Source organism: Rhinatrema bivittatum, chromosome 10 (assembly GCF_901001135.1).
Source record: "Rhinatrema bivittatum chromosome 10, aRhiBiv1.1, whole genome shotgun sequence".
NCBI lineage: Eukaryota > Metazoa > Chordata > Amphibia > Gymnophiona > Rhinatrematidae > Rhinatrema > Rhinatrema bivittatum.
In genome coordinates this window covers 119265738-119281449 of record NC_042624.1, presented here as the reverse complement: position 1 = coordinate 119281449, position 15712 = coordinate 119265738, and the positions used below count along the sequence as shown (strand labels likewise).

At 39.7% G+C, this 15712-nt stretch overlaps 1 protein-coding gene across 1 annotated transcript in view; it reads left to right on the top strand.

The window, feature by feature from the left end:
- MAST2 (microtubule associated serine/threonine kinase 2) overlaps positions 1-15712 on the top strand; it is a 360153-nt gene that overhangs the window by 233210 nt on the left and 111231 nt on the right. Inside the window, 1 exon segment of the mRNA XM_029618685.1 lies at positions 8381-8482. Within this exon segment, the coding sequence (XP_029474545.1) occupies positions 8381-8482 (102 nt within the window).

Sequence of the window (15712 nt, the reverse complement as noted above, 5' to 3'; positions counted from 1 at the left end):
CCCGTGGGTCCGCCTTGTGGTGAGCTGTGTAGGGCGCGCTGCGTTACAGCCTCAACCCAGTACTAGACTTTGTTCCTGAACCTTGATCCTGAGTCTCCGTGCTCAAGCTTCTCGTCTGAGTCTTCACGTCCCAAGCTTCTCGTCTGTGTCTTCAAGTTCCTTGTTTTAAGTCTTCATGTTCCAGAGCTTTTGTCCGCCCTCACCTCCTGTCCGGCCTGCTGCCTTTGCTATTCCCAGTGGCAGGTCCGAAAGGGCTTGCAGTAGTCGGAGGACCCTCAGAGACCAACCTTGCGTGGTTGGTCTCACTGAGGCTGTGCAGGTCTGCAGGGACCTGACTTCCTGGTCTCAGCTCAGGCTCGGACATGTCTCACCAGCCTCGGATCTGCCTTGGAGTCCTCTGGGGTTGTGCCGAGGTCCAAGGGCACACATTCTTCTCGGAAATGGGACCGCTCTCCTAGCGCTCCCTAATACTATTAGCCCGTTGGTAGGGACCCTATGAAGTTTTGGAGAAAACAAGACCCGATGATTACAAAATAACCCAGTCTGATAAATGAAAGAAAACTCAGATCTGCCATGTAAATCTTCTGAAGAAGTGGGTTCCACAGGTGTGTGGAATGGTACAAGAAAGAGGTTGGACCTGTAGTGGATCAAACCCAGATTCCTTTTGGAGAGCAACTGTCCATTGCACAGATAGCTGACTATCAGGTCATACACAATTATGCCTCCTGGAGGAGTTGTGCGGCAATGACCCTATCTGATTCCCGAGGCCATACGCTGCGTCATTGAGACTGAAGTGAACGAGATGCTCCAGCTTGGAGTTATAGAGGAATGTAATGATGATTGGTCTTTGACCATAATGTTGGTGTCAAAGCCAGATGGTAGCATAAAGTTCTGCATTGACTTTAAAAAGGTCAGCGAGGTCTTAAAACCTGACACATACCCAATGCTGTGAGCGGGTGAGCTGATTGAGCATCTGGGATCAGCCCAGTTCATCACCACTTTGTAGCTTATGGGAGAGCAGTTAACATATTTGGAAATGAATCTAAAATAAATAAACCACAGCCACTGAAAGGGAAATTTCCTTTGAGACAAATTATGGGCATGCTTTAATATTGGTACTATCAGCAGTTCTGCATTTTCAGATGAAGACAGAATCTTTCAGGTGCTGATCAGCACAACATAGTGACAGTTTTTAGATTTAAAAAAGACATAACGTACCTAGTTCAGCCTCCGTCCTGAGTGCTCTGGACACCCATTGTTCTTTTTGAAATACAGTATAAAAAAAACCTATCCTTTTTCAAAATAAAAACTACAAATGAAGGACACTGTGCCACAGAAAATAAGAATGTAAAGTAATATCTGGGCTGTGCCTCTTCGGTCTGAATTTCCTTAAGCAAAGATGTGAAGTGTGTGCGTGTGTGTGTGTGTGTGTGTGTGTGTGTGCGTGTCATAACTCTACCTGATTCAGCAAGCGACTTCCGTCTGCTTCCTTTGTGTTACTCACTCAAACATTCCCCCAATCAAAGGAATCTTTCCTCTTAATGAAGGGATGAATGCTAATGTATCATAGCTATTCTCTTGCTGCTGTTCTTATTCTCTCATCACATATTAGCTCAATTACACTGTTATGACTGCTTGCGTATCCAAGTTATTACTCTTACTGAATCCCCAAGGGAGCACAGCGATTTTAATTTCGTGCCCCACTGGTTTCAGTTACTGACGGATGGGGCTTTCAGATATGGGAATCACTGTGTAAATTATCTTGTGGCTACCTTCAGTATGTGCATCTGTGGGATTTTCTTGCTCTGTGTGCATAGGAATATCATCGACTTAGTTCGCTTCCTTCCTTCCCCCACAACTTCTGTATACTTGTCCTCCCTCCCTAAAAAAAAATGACAGTATCAACCTTCAGACCAGCATGGCGTCATTGGGAACTGCTAATTAGATAGCATGCATCATAGGGGAGACGCATGGTAGCGGCAGCAGACAGTAGTTTGGTATATAACACTGTGGTCTTCGGTGTATAACCAGGACTTATCATCCTTCGAGATGTCCAGGCTGTCCTACGAGAGGAGGAGACAAGAAGAAGAGCTGCTCCTGAGGATGGTGGATCAGCAGCAGTGTGCAGAGACTATGGCTGAGTGGCTCTTACAAGTTGTGTTTTTTATTTTAGTCATTTTTACAGTTAGAGTTTCTAATTATTATTTTTTATCATTTAGCTTCCATGGGGTAATTCTTTAATTTCTACAACAAAGACTAGACTATGCTTGAAGTCAATGAAGGCATTATTTTAAATGTGTCAGATGTTATTTTGTTTTTATAACTTTGTAAGTTTTTAAAGAACAAAATTGAACTTCCGAAGACTTAAGATCTCATTGTATCTGATGTTCTGCAGACACCTGAATGCTGGATTGATTTGACCATAATGGGGTTTAAGTTGATATTCTGCTTAAATAGCAGCAGGTACAGAATGAAGAAATCATTCTTGCCTCATTCATTGTTTTAGCTGTTTGCTTTGCTAGCATGGATTTTACTTTCAAACTCTGTGTGCAAGTTCTTTGCTGAGGTTTGTGATATAAAGACTTTCCCATCACTTTGCAGCAATTCTGCTGTCACATAGACTCTGTTTGAAGAGATACTGGGGTGTGATAGAGGTGACTTAATATTCCCAGCTCTTGTGCATATTTTGTTTTGTGTTTCTAGTGGAAAACAAATCAAGGTTTAATTTGTTGTTTGTAATGATTTTTGCTGTTGCTTTTTCGGGAACTTTTACTGTTCTTTACACTTTTCAGTTCTCTATAACCATCACCCTCATTGTTTAACAAAGCAGATTTGTTACTGTAGTTTTAAGAATAAAATATTAGTTATATAGTACCACAAGCACTAGTTTGTGAGATCTTTAATAAAAGCAATTTATTACAATGATGGTAACAGAGAAATCTATATAGATAAACAGAGTTTTCCAGTACCTCTTTCTGGTAAACAAATCATCTGTAGATGTCCCTTAATTGGTGCTGTTATTTTCTGGTTTCTATGCCACACCAGAATCTGTCTAGCTCTTTTTTGTGTGCCTTAATGAGCATTACTAAATGGAATCTCTCTCCTGTCTCTGTCCCTTGTAGATAAAATATTATGCTTGTAAGCAATGGGGAGAATTTGGAGGTTATGTCTATCACACAGCTGCTGCTTGGTCCTCAGTTCCATGGCTGAACTAAAACTATAATTTATAGCCCATGAGGGCTCAATGGGAGCTTGTCACTTCGCTTTTAATGCCTTTGTAACAGTGAGAGTTGGTAGCCCTTTATCTGTCCATATATTCAAGTATGATTTACTTGTGACTGTGCTCATTTGGTTGTAAGAATGACAGCAGTCTTGTTATGCATGTGAAAATAGGTTTATAAATTGTTAGTGTTTTCAGTAATATAGGTTTTGTTCTGGTTTATGGTTAGGAAGAAAAGATATTAACATTAACATTCATATTTACACTCAACTAGAAATTGTCACTGTCAGCGTAAGACTAATACATTTAAATTGGGATTTTTATGTCTGTGGTTATTTAATCAACATGTTCAGAATGAGACTCCTTAGAGGAAATCATCAAGTCACTATCAGCCTCCTTGTGTTCACCCAGGTGCTGTGTTTGTAAATATTATATTATTTGTTTTGGACTTTCTAATTAAAGCAGTTGTGATTCCATGCGCTACTGTTTGCAATAGCGTAACCTCTCAGTTTTATTTCTGTTCTCTATGTCTGCCACAAACATGCTTGAATGCTGTCACGGGACTGCTGGTAGATTATTCCAGTCATTTACCACCCTCTCTGTTAAAGTAGTGCTTTCTCATGTTTCCTCTGTCATCCTCTTTCCAACAAAAAGGAAGAATTGGAGGAAACATGAGAAAATACGACTTTACTGAGAGGGACCTGCAGTGACCTACTTGCAGAGGTGGTAGAAAGCAGTACTGTGAGAATTCAGGCACACTTGGAACAGCTAGAAAGGAGCAAAGCCATCCACTCTGTCCTCCCTCGAGAACAGAAGCAAGGAGAGAGGTGATGAGACATGAAACATGAGAAAATACGACTTTACTGAGAGGGACCTGCAGTGACCTGCTTGCAGAGGTGGTAGAAAGCAGTACTGTGAGAATTCAGGCACACTTGGAACAGCTAGAAAGGAGCAAAGCCATCCACTCTGTCCTCCCTCGAGAACAGAAGCAAGGAGAGAGGTGATGAGACAACTAGGAGCAATCCTGCAGGCTTGAAACCATAGTAAATGCTAGCAGATAAAGAACAAAGCAGTGCTTCATTTCTATCCATTAATTTATGGACTATTGCGATGTCTAATCAGGTCCTCTCTGTTGCCACTTTTATAAAGAGGGAGCACAGCCACCCTTCTCCAGTCTTGCAGCACCAGTCCCATTTCCAAGTCCTTCAGCGAGCTCACCAGAACCTCTCTAGCTCCCTCAGTATCCTAGGAGATGTATTTTATTGTATTATATTCCACCTTTCAGATACTTCCAAGGCATTAGATTCAGGTGCTGTAGGATACACCTCATCTGCTCCCATAGCTCTGTCCACTTTCAGTTTTGCTAGCTCTTCCATAAATGTGTTGTATATTCCCCACTCTAATATACCCTTACCAATCAGCAGTGCTCCTTTTCAGGGAACATTGAACAGAAGTATTTCTTTAACATTTCTCTTTTTTCAACCAGCATTTTTTCAGACCCCAGATAATTCTTTTAACAAGAAATCTCATTTTAACTTTCCAAGTCTGTATGTATAGTATATTCATGTTTCATCTTCATCTTCCTACATGTATCAAATTTCAGTCTTATAACAAATAGGAGGTTTTACAAAATGGAAGAGACAGATAAGTATTTTATTCAAGAATGTGTAAAATGTATAATTTTCATTTTGCTAATATTCTATAAGATTGAGAAAAATATTCACTTTAATGGTAGAATTTGTGAAAGAAAATGGAAAATTTGCTAACTTTACACAGGTTTTTACCAGTTTTAAGGCTGTAATAAAATAAACATATCTATTAACTTTGTGTGTCTTTCTGTTCATCCATCTGTACATGCATGCAGTCGGAATATAGTTTTCCAAATTAAGATTTAAAAAAAAAAAAAAAGTGTTGCGAATGGGTGGAATTAGCCCTTTCTGCTTTTCACACAGAATGGTGACTGGTGAAACTGGCTTCAACAGTGAGGTCGGAAAGGGGAATTGGATTCAGACAACAGCCAATGCTGGGCCCTGACTTTCACAGCCTGGGCTACTAATATGCAGATATTAGGGAAAAAGTATAGGTCTACTTCTATGGCCAAGTCCTAAAGCAAAGCAGCATTGTCTGAATTATCGAGAAGGCTGCTCACCCTATAAAAATGTTGATAGTAATTTTTGTATGAGTTTGGCAGTGCTTGGTTTTGAATGTTAATTTTACCACCCTTAACATAAGGCTTGGGAGAAACCTGCATGGAGGGGCAGTTACTGCCCTTAACAGAAACATGGGGGTAACCTGCACGGAGCGACAGTTACTGCCCTTAACAGAAACATGGGGGTAACCTGCATGGAGCAGCAGTTACTGCCCTTAACAGAAACATGGGGGTAACCTGCAAGGAGCGGTAATTACTACCCTTAACAGAAACATGGGGGTAACCTGCAGGGAGAGGCAGTTACTACCCTTAACAGAAACATGGGGGTAACCTGCACGGAGCGGCAGTTACTACCCTTAACAGAAGGCATGGGGGTAACCTGCAAGGAGAGGCAGTTACTACCCTTAACAGAAATATGGGGGTAACCTGCAGGGAGCGGTAGTTACTGCCCTTAACAGAAACATGGGGGTAACCTGCACAGAGTGGTAGTTACTGCCCTGAACAGAAACATGGGGGTAACCTGCACAGAGTGGTAGTTACTGCCCTGAACAGAAACATGGGGGTAACCTGCGAAGGAAGGCAGTTACTACCATAGGAAACTTGCTGGGCAGAGTGGATGGATCATTTGATCTTTTTCTGCCGTCATTACTATGTTGCTATGATTGTATTGAATACATCTTTCTGAAGAGTTATTAACATATAAGTCTCCCTGGTCTTGCAGCACCAGTCTGATTGAAGCAAGCCTTAAGGACCTAAATATGTATTCATCCTTGCGAAATACCCAGCTAGTCAGGCTTTCAGGATATCCACAACTGAATGCTCATAAAAGAGCTTTGAGGACTGGATTGAGAACTACTGCTTTAAAGTAGAGGCATGAATAGGGTGATGCTAAAGAACTATCCTGTGTATAAAGGCTCATACATTTTTTATGAAGAGTTATTAACATATGAGTGGACTGTGGAGAACTACAGAAGGAGCTTGGCAGTCTGGAGAACTAGGTATCTAATTGGTAAAGGAGATTTAATGTGGACAAATGCAAAGTGATGCATACAGGGAAAAGTACACAATGCTGGTTTCCGTATTAGGAATCGCAACCAGAAAAAGATCTTAGCATTATTGTGGCTGATACTTGACATCCTCAGCTCAGTGTGTTAGAGATGTCTATCCAAGCCCAAGTACTTGGATAGACCGCTTAGTATAAATGTTTTGCTATGTCATTTCAATTTGTTCAAGTTGTTATTTATTTGCACACTATGTTACTTAAAGTTTGCTTAGTTGTCTCTTGTTCTCTTGTTCTTTGTAAAGCCCATAGGCAAGTTTTACTGTTCATTGTAAACCGGTTTGATTTGTATCCAATGCAAGAAGATCGGTATATAAAAGCTAAAAATAAATAAATAAATAAATAATTCAGAAAGGAATGGAGAATAAAAGAGAATATCATGCCTCTATATCGATCCATGTTATTTTGTGCAGCTTGGTTGCCCCTCTCAAAAAAATAGCATAACTAGAAAAATTACAGAGAAGGGAAACAGTGATAAAGGAGATGGCCTGGCTTCCTTATGAAGAAAGGCTAAACATGTTAGGGATCTTCAGCTTGGAGAACAAGAAGGCCAAGTCTATAACCTGTAGAGTGGCAGTTAATACCTTGGAACACCTTGCTAGGCAGACTAGATGGACCATTATAGTCTTTCTGGATGGAAAAAGCAGTGGATATAGGGATCAGTATCCTAGAAGAACTAGTGCAAGAAAAACTACTAGAATTTAAGAAAGCATGGGATGATAATTTTAGAAATTATTAGGAAAGGAATGGAGAATAAAGTAGAGAATATCATAATACCTTTGTATCACTCCATGATAAGACTGCATCGTGAGTACTATGTGTAGTTCTAGTCACTGCATCTAAAAAAATATATAACTGAACTGGAAAAGGTATAGAGAAGGGCAACTAAAATGATAAAAGGGATGGAATGGCTCCCCTTTGAGAAAAGGTTAAATAAGTTAGGGCTGTTCAGCTTGGAGAAGAGGTGGCTGAGGGGGGAGATATGATAGAGGTCTACAAAATCATGAAAGAACTTGAATGGGTAAATGTGAAATGGTTATTTACTCTTTCGGATAATACAAAAACTAGGAAGAAACTCCATGAAGTTGATAAGTAGCACATTTAAAAGAAATTGGAGAAAATTCCTTTTGACTCAACACACAATTAAGCTCTGGAATTCATTGCCGGAGGATGTGGTAAATTAGCTAGTGTAACTGAGTTTTAAGAAAAGGTTTGGACAAATGCTTGGAGAAGTCTATAAACTGTTATTAACTATATAGACTTGGGAAAAGCCATTACTTAATCCCTAGCTGTTGGCAGCATGGGATCTATCTATTGTTTGGGTTCCTAACAGATACTTGTGACCTGGTTTGACCAGTGTTGGAAACAGAATACTGGACTTGAATGACTCTGTCTGACCCAGTATGGAATTTATGTACTAGTGCTACTACTAGACAGAAGTTTTAGACCTGTGTAAAATCCATTGCTATGCATGTTAATATAAGCCTGAAATTTGTATGCAAAAATTAAGTAAAAAATATGAAATTCTACCATTAAATTTGAAGCAAACTTTTTTTTCAAGTTTTTCTGCAAAGATGAATAGCCTAACTTTTGCCATTTTTGCTTTTGTTAAAAATATATTCATGCAGCTCTAATTGTTTTGTTTAGTTAAATAATGAAAATGAATTTTAGATACTTTTTTGTTGATAACATGTAATATATCCTAGTGATTTCATCTTGGGTTCTCAACTAAACAATGCACATCTAACCTGTACCCAGAATATTTTATCAGTAGATATGAAATTAATGCATCTGTATGGATTTGTGTTTTCCTGATTTAAAATCAGGTGATCTATAAGGCTATATTTTTTTTCCCATGAAGTCATATTTTGTATTGAACTCTCTCTTTAACCATGGATGTGCTAAAAGAATAGAGAGTTGGAACTATAATGTGAAGTTTTGTTTTCCACAGGCCCACGAACGGTCTGAGAGCACAGAGGTGGCCTTTGTGACCCAGCTGGTCAGAAAGCTGATGATCATCATAGCACGGCCTGCTCGGTTGCTGGAATGTTTGGTAAGTGTGATCCAGAGAGAGATGGGAGGTGATAACGTAGTGCCATTTGCTTCTTGTAGTGATGACGAGAGAGAATTTGATCTGAAGGGGAAACATCTCTGGGAGCGTGCAGATCAATACATTGAGTCCGTTTTGAGCATCTTTCTTCATTGGGAGGGCAATTTTCCGAAAACATTTATCCAAGTAAATGGCCATTCTTTACCCGGATAACAGTATGCACAAGGATCAGCAAAGTGCCACCTTTTAGCCAGATTAAAAGTAGGTGAGCCTGGCGCAGGGAGGGTGTATAGGTCAGAGGAGGCAAATAACTATGTTCAAGGCAAAAAGCAGGTGCAAATGTTTACAGGCCCATTTTCCTTTTGAGAATTGGTTCATAGCCTGTGGGTAAAAGTATCTGCAAACTTTGCACTTTTAGAAATTGCCCCTAAGGAATAATGAGATTTAAGGACAAAGTCTTAATTCTTTCTCTTTGAGGCTCAATAAAAAAAAAAGTATGTAACACAATCATGAGTTGCATCAACAAATTAAATTCTTACAAATCAAAATGTTTAACTTGTTTAGTTAATGTGCTGTTAGTTGCTACAGCTAGAGCTGAAAGAGATGGTCTCTATTTATGATCTTGAACAGACTGCAATAGAACTGTCGTGCATTTTATTCATTAAAACCCCAGCAGTGTCTACAAGGGACCTTTATCTTGCAGTTCTGTTCTTTCACTACCCAATGTTTGCTACTCCTTTTGGCTGGCCCAGAAGCATGAAATACATGAATGCTTAGGTTTTAGACTTTCCTCTATAGCTGCCTCTGTGGGTGTGGCCTTGTGCTTGTCACTCACACTGCCTCTCAGTATTGTTCTCTTCCCATATTCTTTTTGGGAACTGGTATGCAATGTCAAAGCAATGAAGTCACCCTCCTTTCCTCTCAGGAGATTGTTGCAAACATATTTATGAATCTAGGATATTAAAGAGCTGTGACTATAAAGACACCAAAAGAAAAAATTATAAGAGCCCAATATGCAACAAAGAATCCTCTGGACAAATAAAACCAGTAAAACAACTGTTCAGAGTATTTTGTAGAATGAGTTCTGTGGTCTGTCATTAAGCCTGAACTATATAGAATGGGACAGAATTCCAATATGGAAATCCTATGCTCCCCTAATAACAGATGCTGAGCAGAATTAGGATACTTCCCTTTACCATTCACCATACAAAAAAAAGAAAATCAGATTCTGATGTCATCTCAATAGCAGCATCACAAAATCTGTTCACTACCAGGCACTATGAAATTACACAAAATCCTGCAAAAAACACGCAATATATTTTATTTATTTTAATGTTCTTCTATTCCGCTTCTACTGACAGAAATCCTACTAAGCAGATAGTGCTGGTTCTGTATGGCAGAGTTGCTAACACCCAGAACTCAAACAAATACATCCCTGTTATGAAAAGGTGGCAGTGCAAATATTGCAGCATGCCTAGTACACAACACAAGATTTAGGCAGGCACATGTCTAGGATGGAAGTTCTGAAGGCACCAAAAAACTAGGACTCCCCTGCTGCTTTCTGATTTTTTTGGGGGGGGGGGGACAACCCCCCTTCCCTGATGGGTGCTGCAATCCTAAATCTGGCCCTAATTAGGAGGTATAGAGTGCAAAAAGGACAAGCTGAACTGCTACAGATCCTTATGCCGATACTACATGCTAGCAGAATACCTCGCCTCTATCATTCATGCAAAACACAGACAGACCCTTATCAAATACAGAATACGTGACCTCAGACTAGATATAGAAATATGCAGACAAAAACTGAACTGGAAACCCCAAGAAGACAGAATCTGTATGCAACGCAACACCAGAGAAATAGAAACAGAGCAATAGCCAGACAATTTGGCACCTATGGACAAGTGAAAAAGTATAACTTGTCCTATACACAACGCATACCACCACAAGCTGGGAGACTCTTAAATTTTTGTGGGTTTTTAAAATTTAAAACATAACGCTATTATTATTTAGAACTTAGGAGTAGACACAAAGTGTGACCATAAACTCAAAAATGTGTCCCTTTGGTCTGCATGGATATGATCCTTAACATCCACCTTGTTAAGCAGTAGGACTTGAAAAGGGATTGAGTGCCTTTAAGCCATGATGATGTCATGCCTTTTTTGCTTCTATCAAATTATATGATTTTTTATTAAACTATTTAGGTTTTAGAGCTCAATAACTGCAAAGCAAACTCTTTTCACTACCAGGCATATTATAATGCACCACAAAACCCTGCTAAAAATACACTCCAAACCTTTTAGTAAACTTGCCATGCCATAACAGCACTAATACCCAGGACTTGTACAGTAATAACTTTAGTGCAGGGCCTATGGCTCCTGTTAACTAAAGCCCTTTGCACAACAGGCTTCTCTCCCCACATAGCTGGCCCTCTTGCCCACTTTCTAAACAGATTTCACTGTTTAATGTCTCACTAGTTTTCTCTTTTTGCTACAAGTTAATATGTCTCATTAGCTGTACACTTATCTTTCACATCTGGTATTTTTCTAACACAGTCTTTATTTTTTCTTTTCACGAATGGGATCAGCACTTTTCCCTACTTATGATGATACTGCCAAGCCCAGTTATATTTTCAGTGCATGATGTTTATATCCAATCTGAGTCAGCCAGCTCTCCCCCTCCCATCCACCCTTCTGCAAATGCCATAGCAGGGAACTTTTAAATTGTGATCACCCTGAGATTTGGTGTGGATTGGAGGAATAGGTGCACGCATCAACCTTTTCACTTTCAATCCACCCCCCCACCCCCCCAATACATTTTCTCTCTGTTTCCATCCTCTTCAGGAATAACTCAACATGCTCAAGTCCTAACCCAGAAATCTCCTCCTTCCCTAGCCCCAGGACAGCCCTCAGTACTCCCCTCTTCACTGGGCATAGGCAAACAGATTGTGCATGGAATGTCATTCAGCAGAGAACACCCCTCTGATTCCTGTTTCATCCCTTCCCCTTACCAAGCAGCCTTTAGGAGAGGGAATGGGTGAGGCAGAGGCTAGAGCAGAGAAAAACTCTGATGCCTTTATCCATCCCCTTCCCTCATAACTGGCAGGGAACAGGAGAGGAGGGGAGAGAGCTACTGTGCTCTATATTACAAGTCCTCCCTTGTTTTTTTTCCTCTCTGGATTGCAGAAACAGCAGTCTCACAGCACCTTTCTGGCAGTGGCTCCTATGACCCAGGCCATGTTGGCCTTAGGATAGCTAGGGTTCTGGTGGCGTAAAATATAAAAACATCAGAGATGCATGTTTCCCTAAGCTGACAGAGCAAATGGAAGACTTCCCACAAAGGAAAAAGCAGGAAAGGAAAAAAAAAAAGGAAAAAAGCAGGAAAGGAAAAAGCACAAAGGAAAAAGCAGGAAAAACTACATAATAATTCACTCCTATAGAAATAACCACCAGTTCTTATTTACTTAACCCTATTCTGTAGACGTAAACTTTTCATGAAGACTGTAATCTGTAAACACCTGTATTTATTATAAGAATTTGTATTTACTATTTATATTTATTATTTAGCCATTAACATTGTTCTGTTACCACTTGGTACTATTTCTCTCCTTTACCTCAAACTCTAAGTTCCTACTAAGTTAGCCATGTTATTTTTACCCAATTGTTGGATGTAATTTGTATATTTGTTTAATTGTTCAATCTGTTTGATGTAATTTTCTGTTCCTTGTTCTGTGTAAACCGAAGTGGTATGCACAAGTGCATGAACTCCGGTATATAAAAGCCTTTAAATAAATAAATAAATAAATAAATAAATAATCCTGGACAAATCAGGAGAAACAGCAGCAAATACATGGTATCCTGTCACCAGTCCAGAAATGTAGTGGACAAGAACAGTATGGACCAGCACAAAAACTTGGGAATTATCCTTTTTGTTTTCCCTTTTATACCCTGTAATTTTGTCTGCTATTGTATAAAAATGTTTCCATTTTTATTTTAATCATTTTGAGGTGTCACTTAGCTGGATAAGTGACAGTGGCTGAATATCTGGCTCCATTCAGTGGTTGTCATTTAGCTGGATAAGTACTTAACCAGATAAGGTGTGGATGGAAAATGGGCATTACACAGACAAGTTACTTATCTGGGTAACTTAGGGCCTTATTTTCTAAGGCTATCGCACGCTTGCACTACCAGTGCAAGCGTGTGATAGCTGGAAAGCTTAGCTAAATAAATAATTAAATAAATATTAAGTCGGAGGGTGCACAGAAAAGCAGTTTTTACTGCTTTTCTGTGCACTTTCCTGGTGCCTGAAGAAATTAGCGCCTACCTTTGGGTAGGCGCTAATTTCTGAAAGTAAAATGTGCGGCTTGGCTGCACATTTTACTTTCTGAATCGTGCGGGAATACCTAATAGGGCCATCAACATGCATTTCCATGTTGCGGGTGCTATTAGGTTCGGGGGGGGGGGGGGGGGGTTGGACGCGCGTTTTCGACCCCGTACTGAATAAGGGGTAACACTGGCGCGTCGAAAACGCACATCTAATTGAGGGTTAACAGTGCGCTCCATCGGAGCGCACTGTACTGTATCGGCCCGATAATGAGATAAATTGTAAAATCAGTAAAGAAGCTAAAAGAAGCTGATGAAGGTAAATGAAAATTAGGTAAATAAACAAACAAACCACATAATGAGCTCCCAGAAGATAGCTTTGAAAATCCAACATTGTTCTCATCAACATGAATAGTGGAATGTGCTTAGCTTTCTTCTGCAGTGAGTTTATATGGAACAGACATTTGCAAGTACATCATGCCTTGCTTGTCATGTGCAATTCCTCTTGGAAGCAACTCTGAAATTAAACCTGCTTTTGCTTCAAATGAATTTATCAAGAGGTTCCCCCACCAACTCCCTGCACCTGTCATTCGGAGGAGAGTATAAGAGAGCAGGTGGAGGCAACCAGGGCTCAGGCATTTGAGTAATGAACTCCAGAGCATGTAGTGACAGCTCTGAAAATGAACTGGCAGAGCCCCAAAGAACAAAGACTTTAAGACCTAGAGGCTGATGCAGAATTTTCTTTTATTTATTTATTGTGTTTATAAATATACCTTGCCTAGCTAACAGTATCTTTTTTTTTCTATAGTTTTTGTTTTCCTCAGGGCAATTTGTTTTTTTTACTGTATATTTTACCTATTTATGGTTAAATCATTTTTAAATTAATTTTCAAATCACTGGAACACTGGACTCTGTACAGCGTCCAGCTCAAACAGCAAAGATCTCAAGACAAATATCCCTCCCACCCCCAACCCTTTGTTATCCAGTACGTGACAGTAGGAGAGCTGACTCCCATAAAGTTCAGAATTTCAAACAGTTAAGTCATTCAAGATCCTGCTTCATGCCTGCGGGGGCAGAGCTTGTATATATGGGTCCCATATGCGTAAAAAGTCTCTTTTTCCCGAAGACAACCATTTTTTCGATGTACTTTTCAAAGACACAAAGCTGAAGAACTTGATTCCTCCAGAGAGTCACTATTGGAGGTTCTGTTGCAAGCCAACTTTGTAGAATGCATTTTTTTGCTGTTAAAAGTATTTTACATACCCATAGCTTCTGGTAAAGATCAGCAATATCGAAAAGAAGCACTCTAGCAGTGAACGGTAATAAAACTCATGTGGATGTAGAAACATAAATCACTATGTATTGCCAGTAAGAGGCCACTTTTGGGCAATTCCAGAAATAATGACCTAAAGTCCCTATTTCTGAGCAACATTTTTTACATAGCTCTGTATCAGACAAATGCATAAGAAATGCTCTATGTTGTGAAATGTAAAATCGCATTAAAAATTTGTACTGCAGTTCTCACAGGTTGACATTACATGTAAGGGACTTTATTCTTCTAAACATTTTTGCATACCCTCGTGTCAGAACAACTCCCAGTTCTTTCACCCATGCATTTAAAATCGCTACATATGTTCTAGGCTCCACCTTACTTAACAACACTCGATACCAGAACAAAATTGTATGCTTAGATTAGTCTGAAACATCGAATATATCCAAGAGCAGTAATATATTCTCCTGCTTCCAGTCATTCAATTTCAATTCCACTGTAAAAACACCAGTGAATGCCTCCCTGCATGTTACAATAAAATACATATTAAATGTCTTAAAGTTAAATATCAGAATTAGAAGTGGAGAAAAGCGGTACACACAATGGTGAAGAAAATTTCAGTAAGGTGTAGCACAAAGCGCATAAGGATCCTTAAAGTTAAAATAGAAGATTCAGTCAATGCAATAGGTGCGAAGCAATGCCATCTTTTAATATATCAGTTGAATGTAAGAGAAACCGAAGTTGGTCCCCTGACATGAACCATGTTTTGCCACTCCAGCTGCATTGGGAGGGACAGAAGACCAAACTATTTGATGACACTATAACAAGGAACTAACAAAGCTTGGTGTCTCCAACATATAATATCAACTAGGCTGCTCAAAACTAAACATTCCCTGGACCCCACAAGCACTGAGTCCAAGTGATCAAAGAACAGAGGAGCCCACCTTATTATTGATTTAAAGTTAAATATCACAAAGTAGTGAATCATGCAGAACATGCAAAGTGCATTTAAATTTCAAAGCAGCTGCAGTCCTTGCCATGGAAGTAGACTACTGTGACTACTGTTTTCATTCCTGAAGCACTTCTAAATATGTGCAGCACTATACAGATGCACATAAGGAACAGTCTCTGCTCCATGAATCTTACAGTCTAGTCAAGACAAACATACATGATAACCAAAAGTTTATAGGATGTGTATTAATTGTAGAGAAGGGGTTATGATTTGAAAATAGCCTGAAAATTGTGAGGTTTTAGACAGGATTTGTATATGACCAGAGAGAAGCATGACTCATTGACTTAGGAAATCTATTCTAGGCACAGCAAGTTGAGGAAGTGCATGCAGATCTCTCATGCATATTCATTGTGGATATCCTGAAAACCAGGCCTATTTGTGGCTCTCGAGGACTGGAGTTAGCCACCCCTGCTTTAGGGTCACCCAAAAAGAACATGTCATCTGCAAAGATTCCAAGTTTAAACTTATGACCCTAAATTCTTAATACCAGAAACACAGCCAAGTCCCACAACTGAATTGCTAGTGGCTCCAAAAACAATAAGGGAGACAAAGAGCACCCCGTCTAGTGCCAAGACATAGGATAAAGGACTCTGAAGGGTGGTCATTAACTAAAATCTGCACTCTAGCAGAAG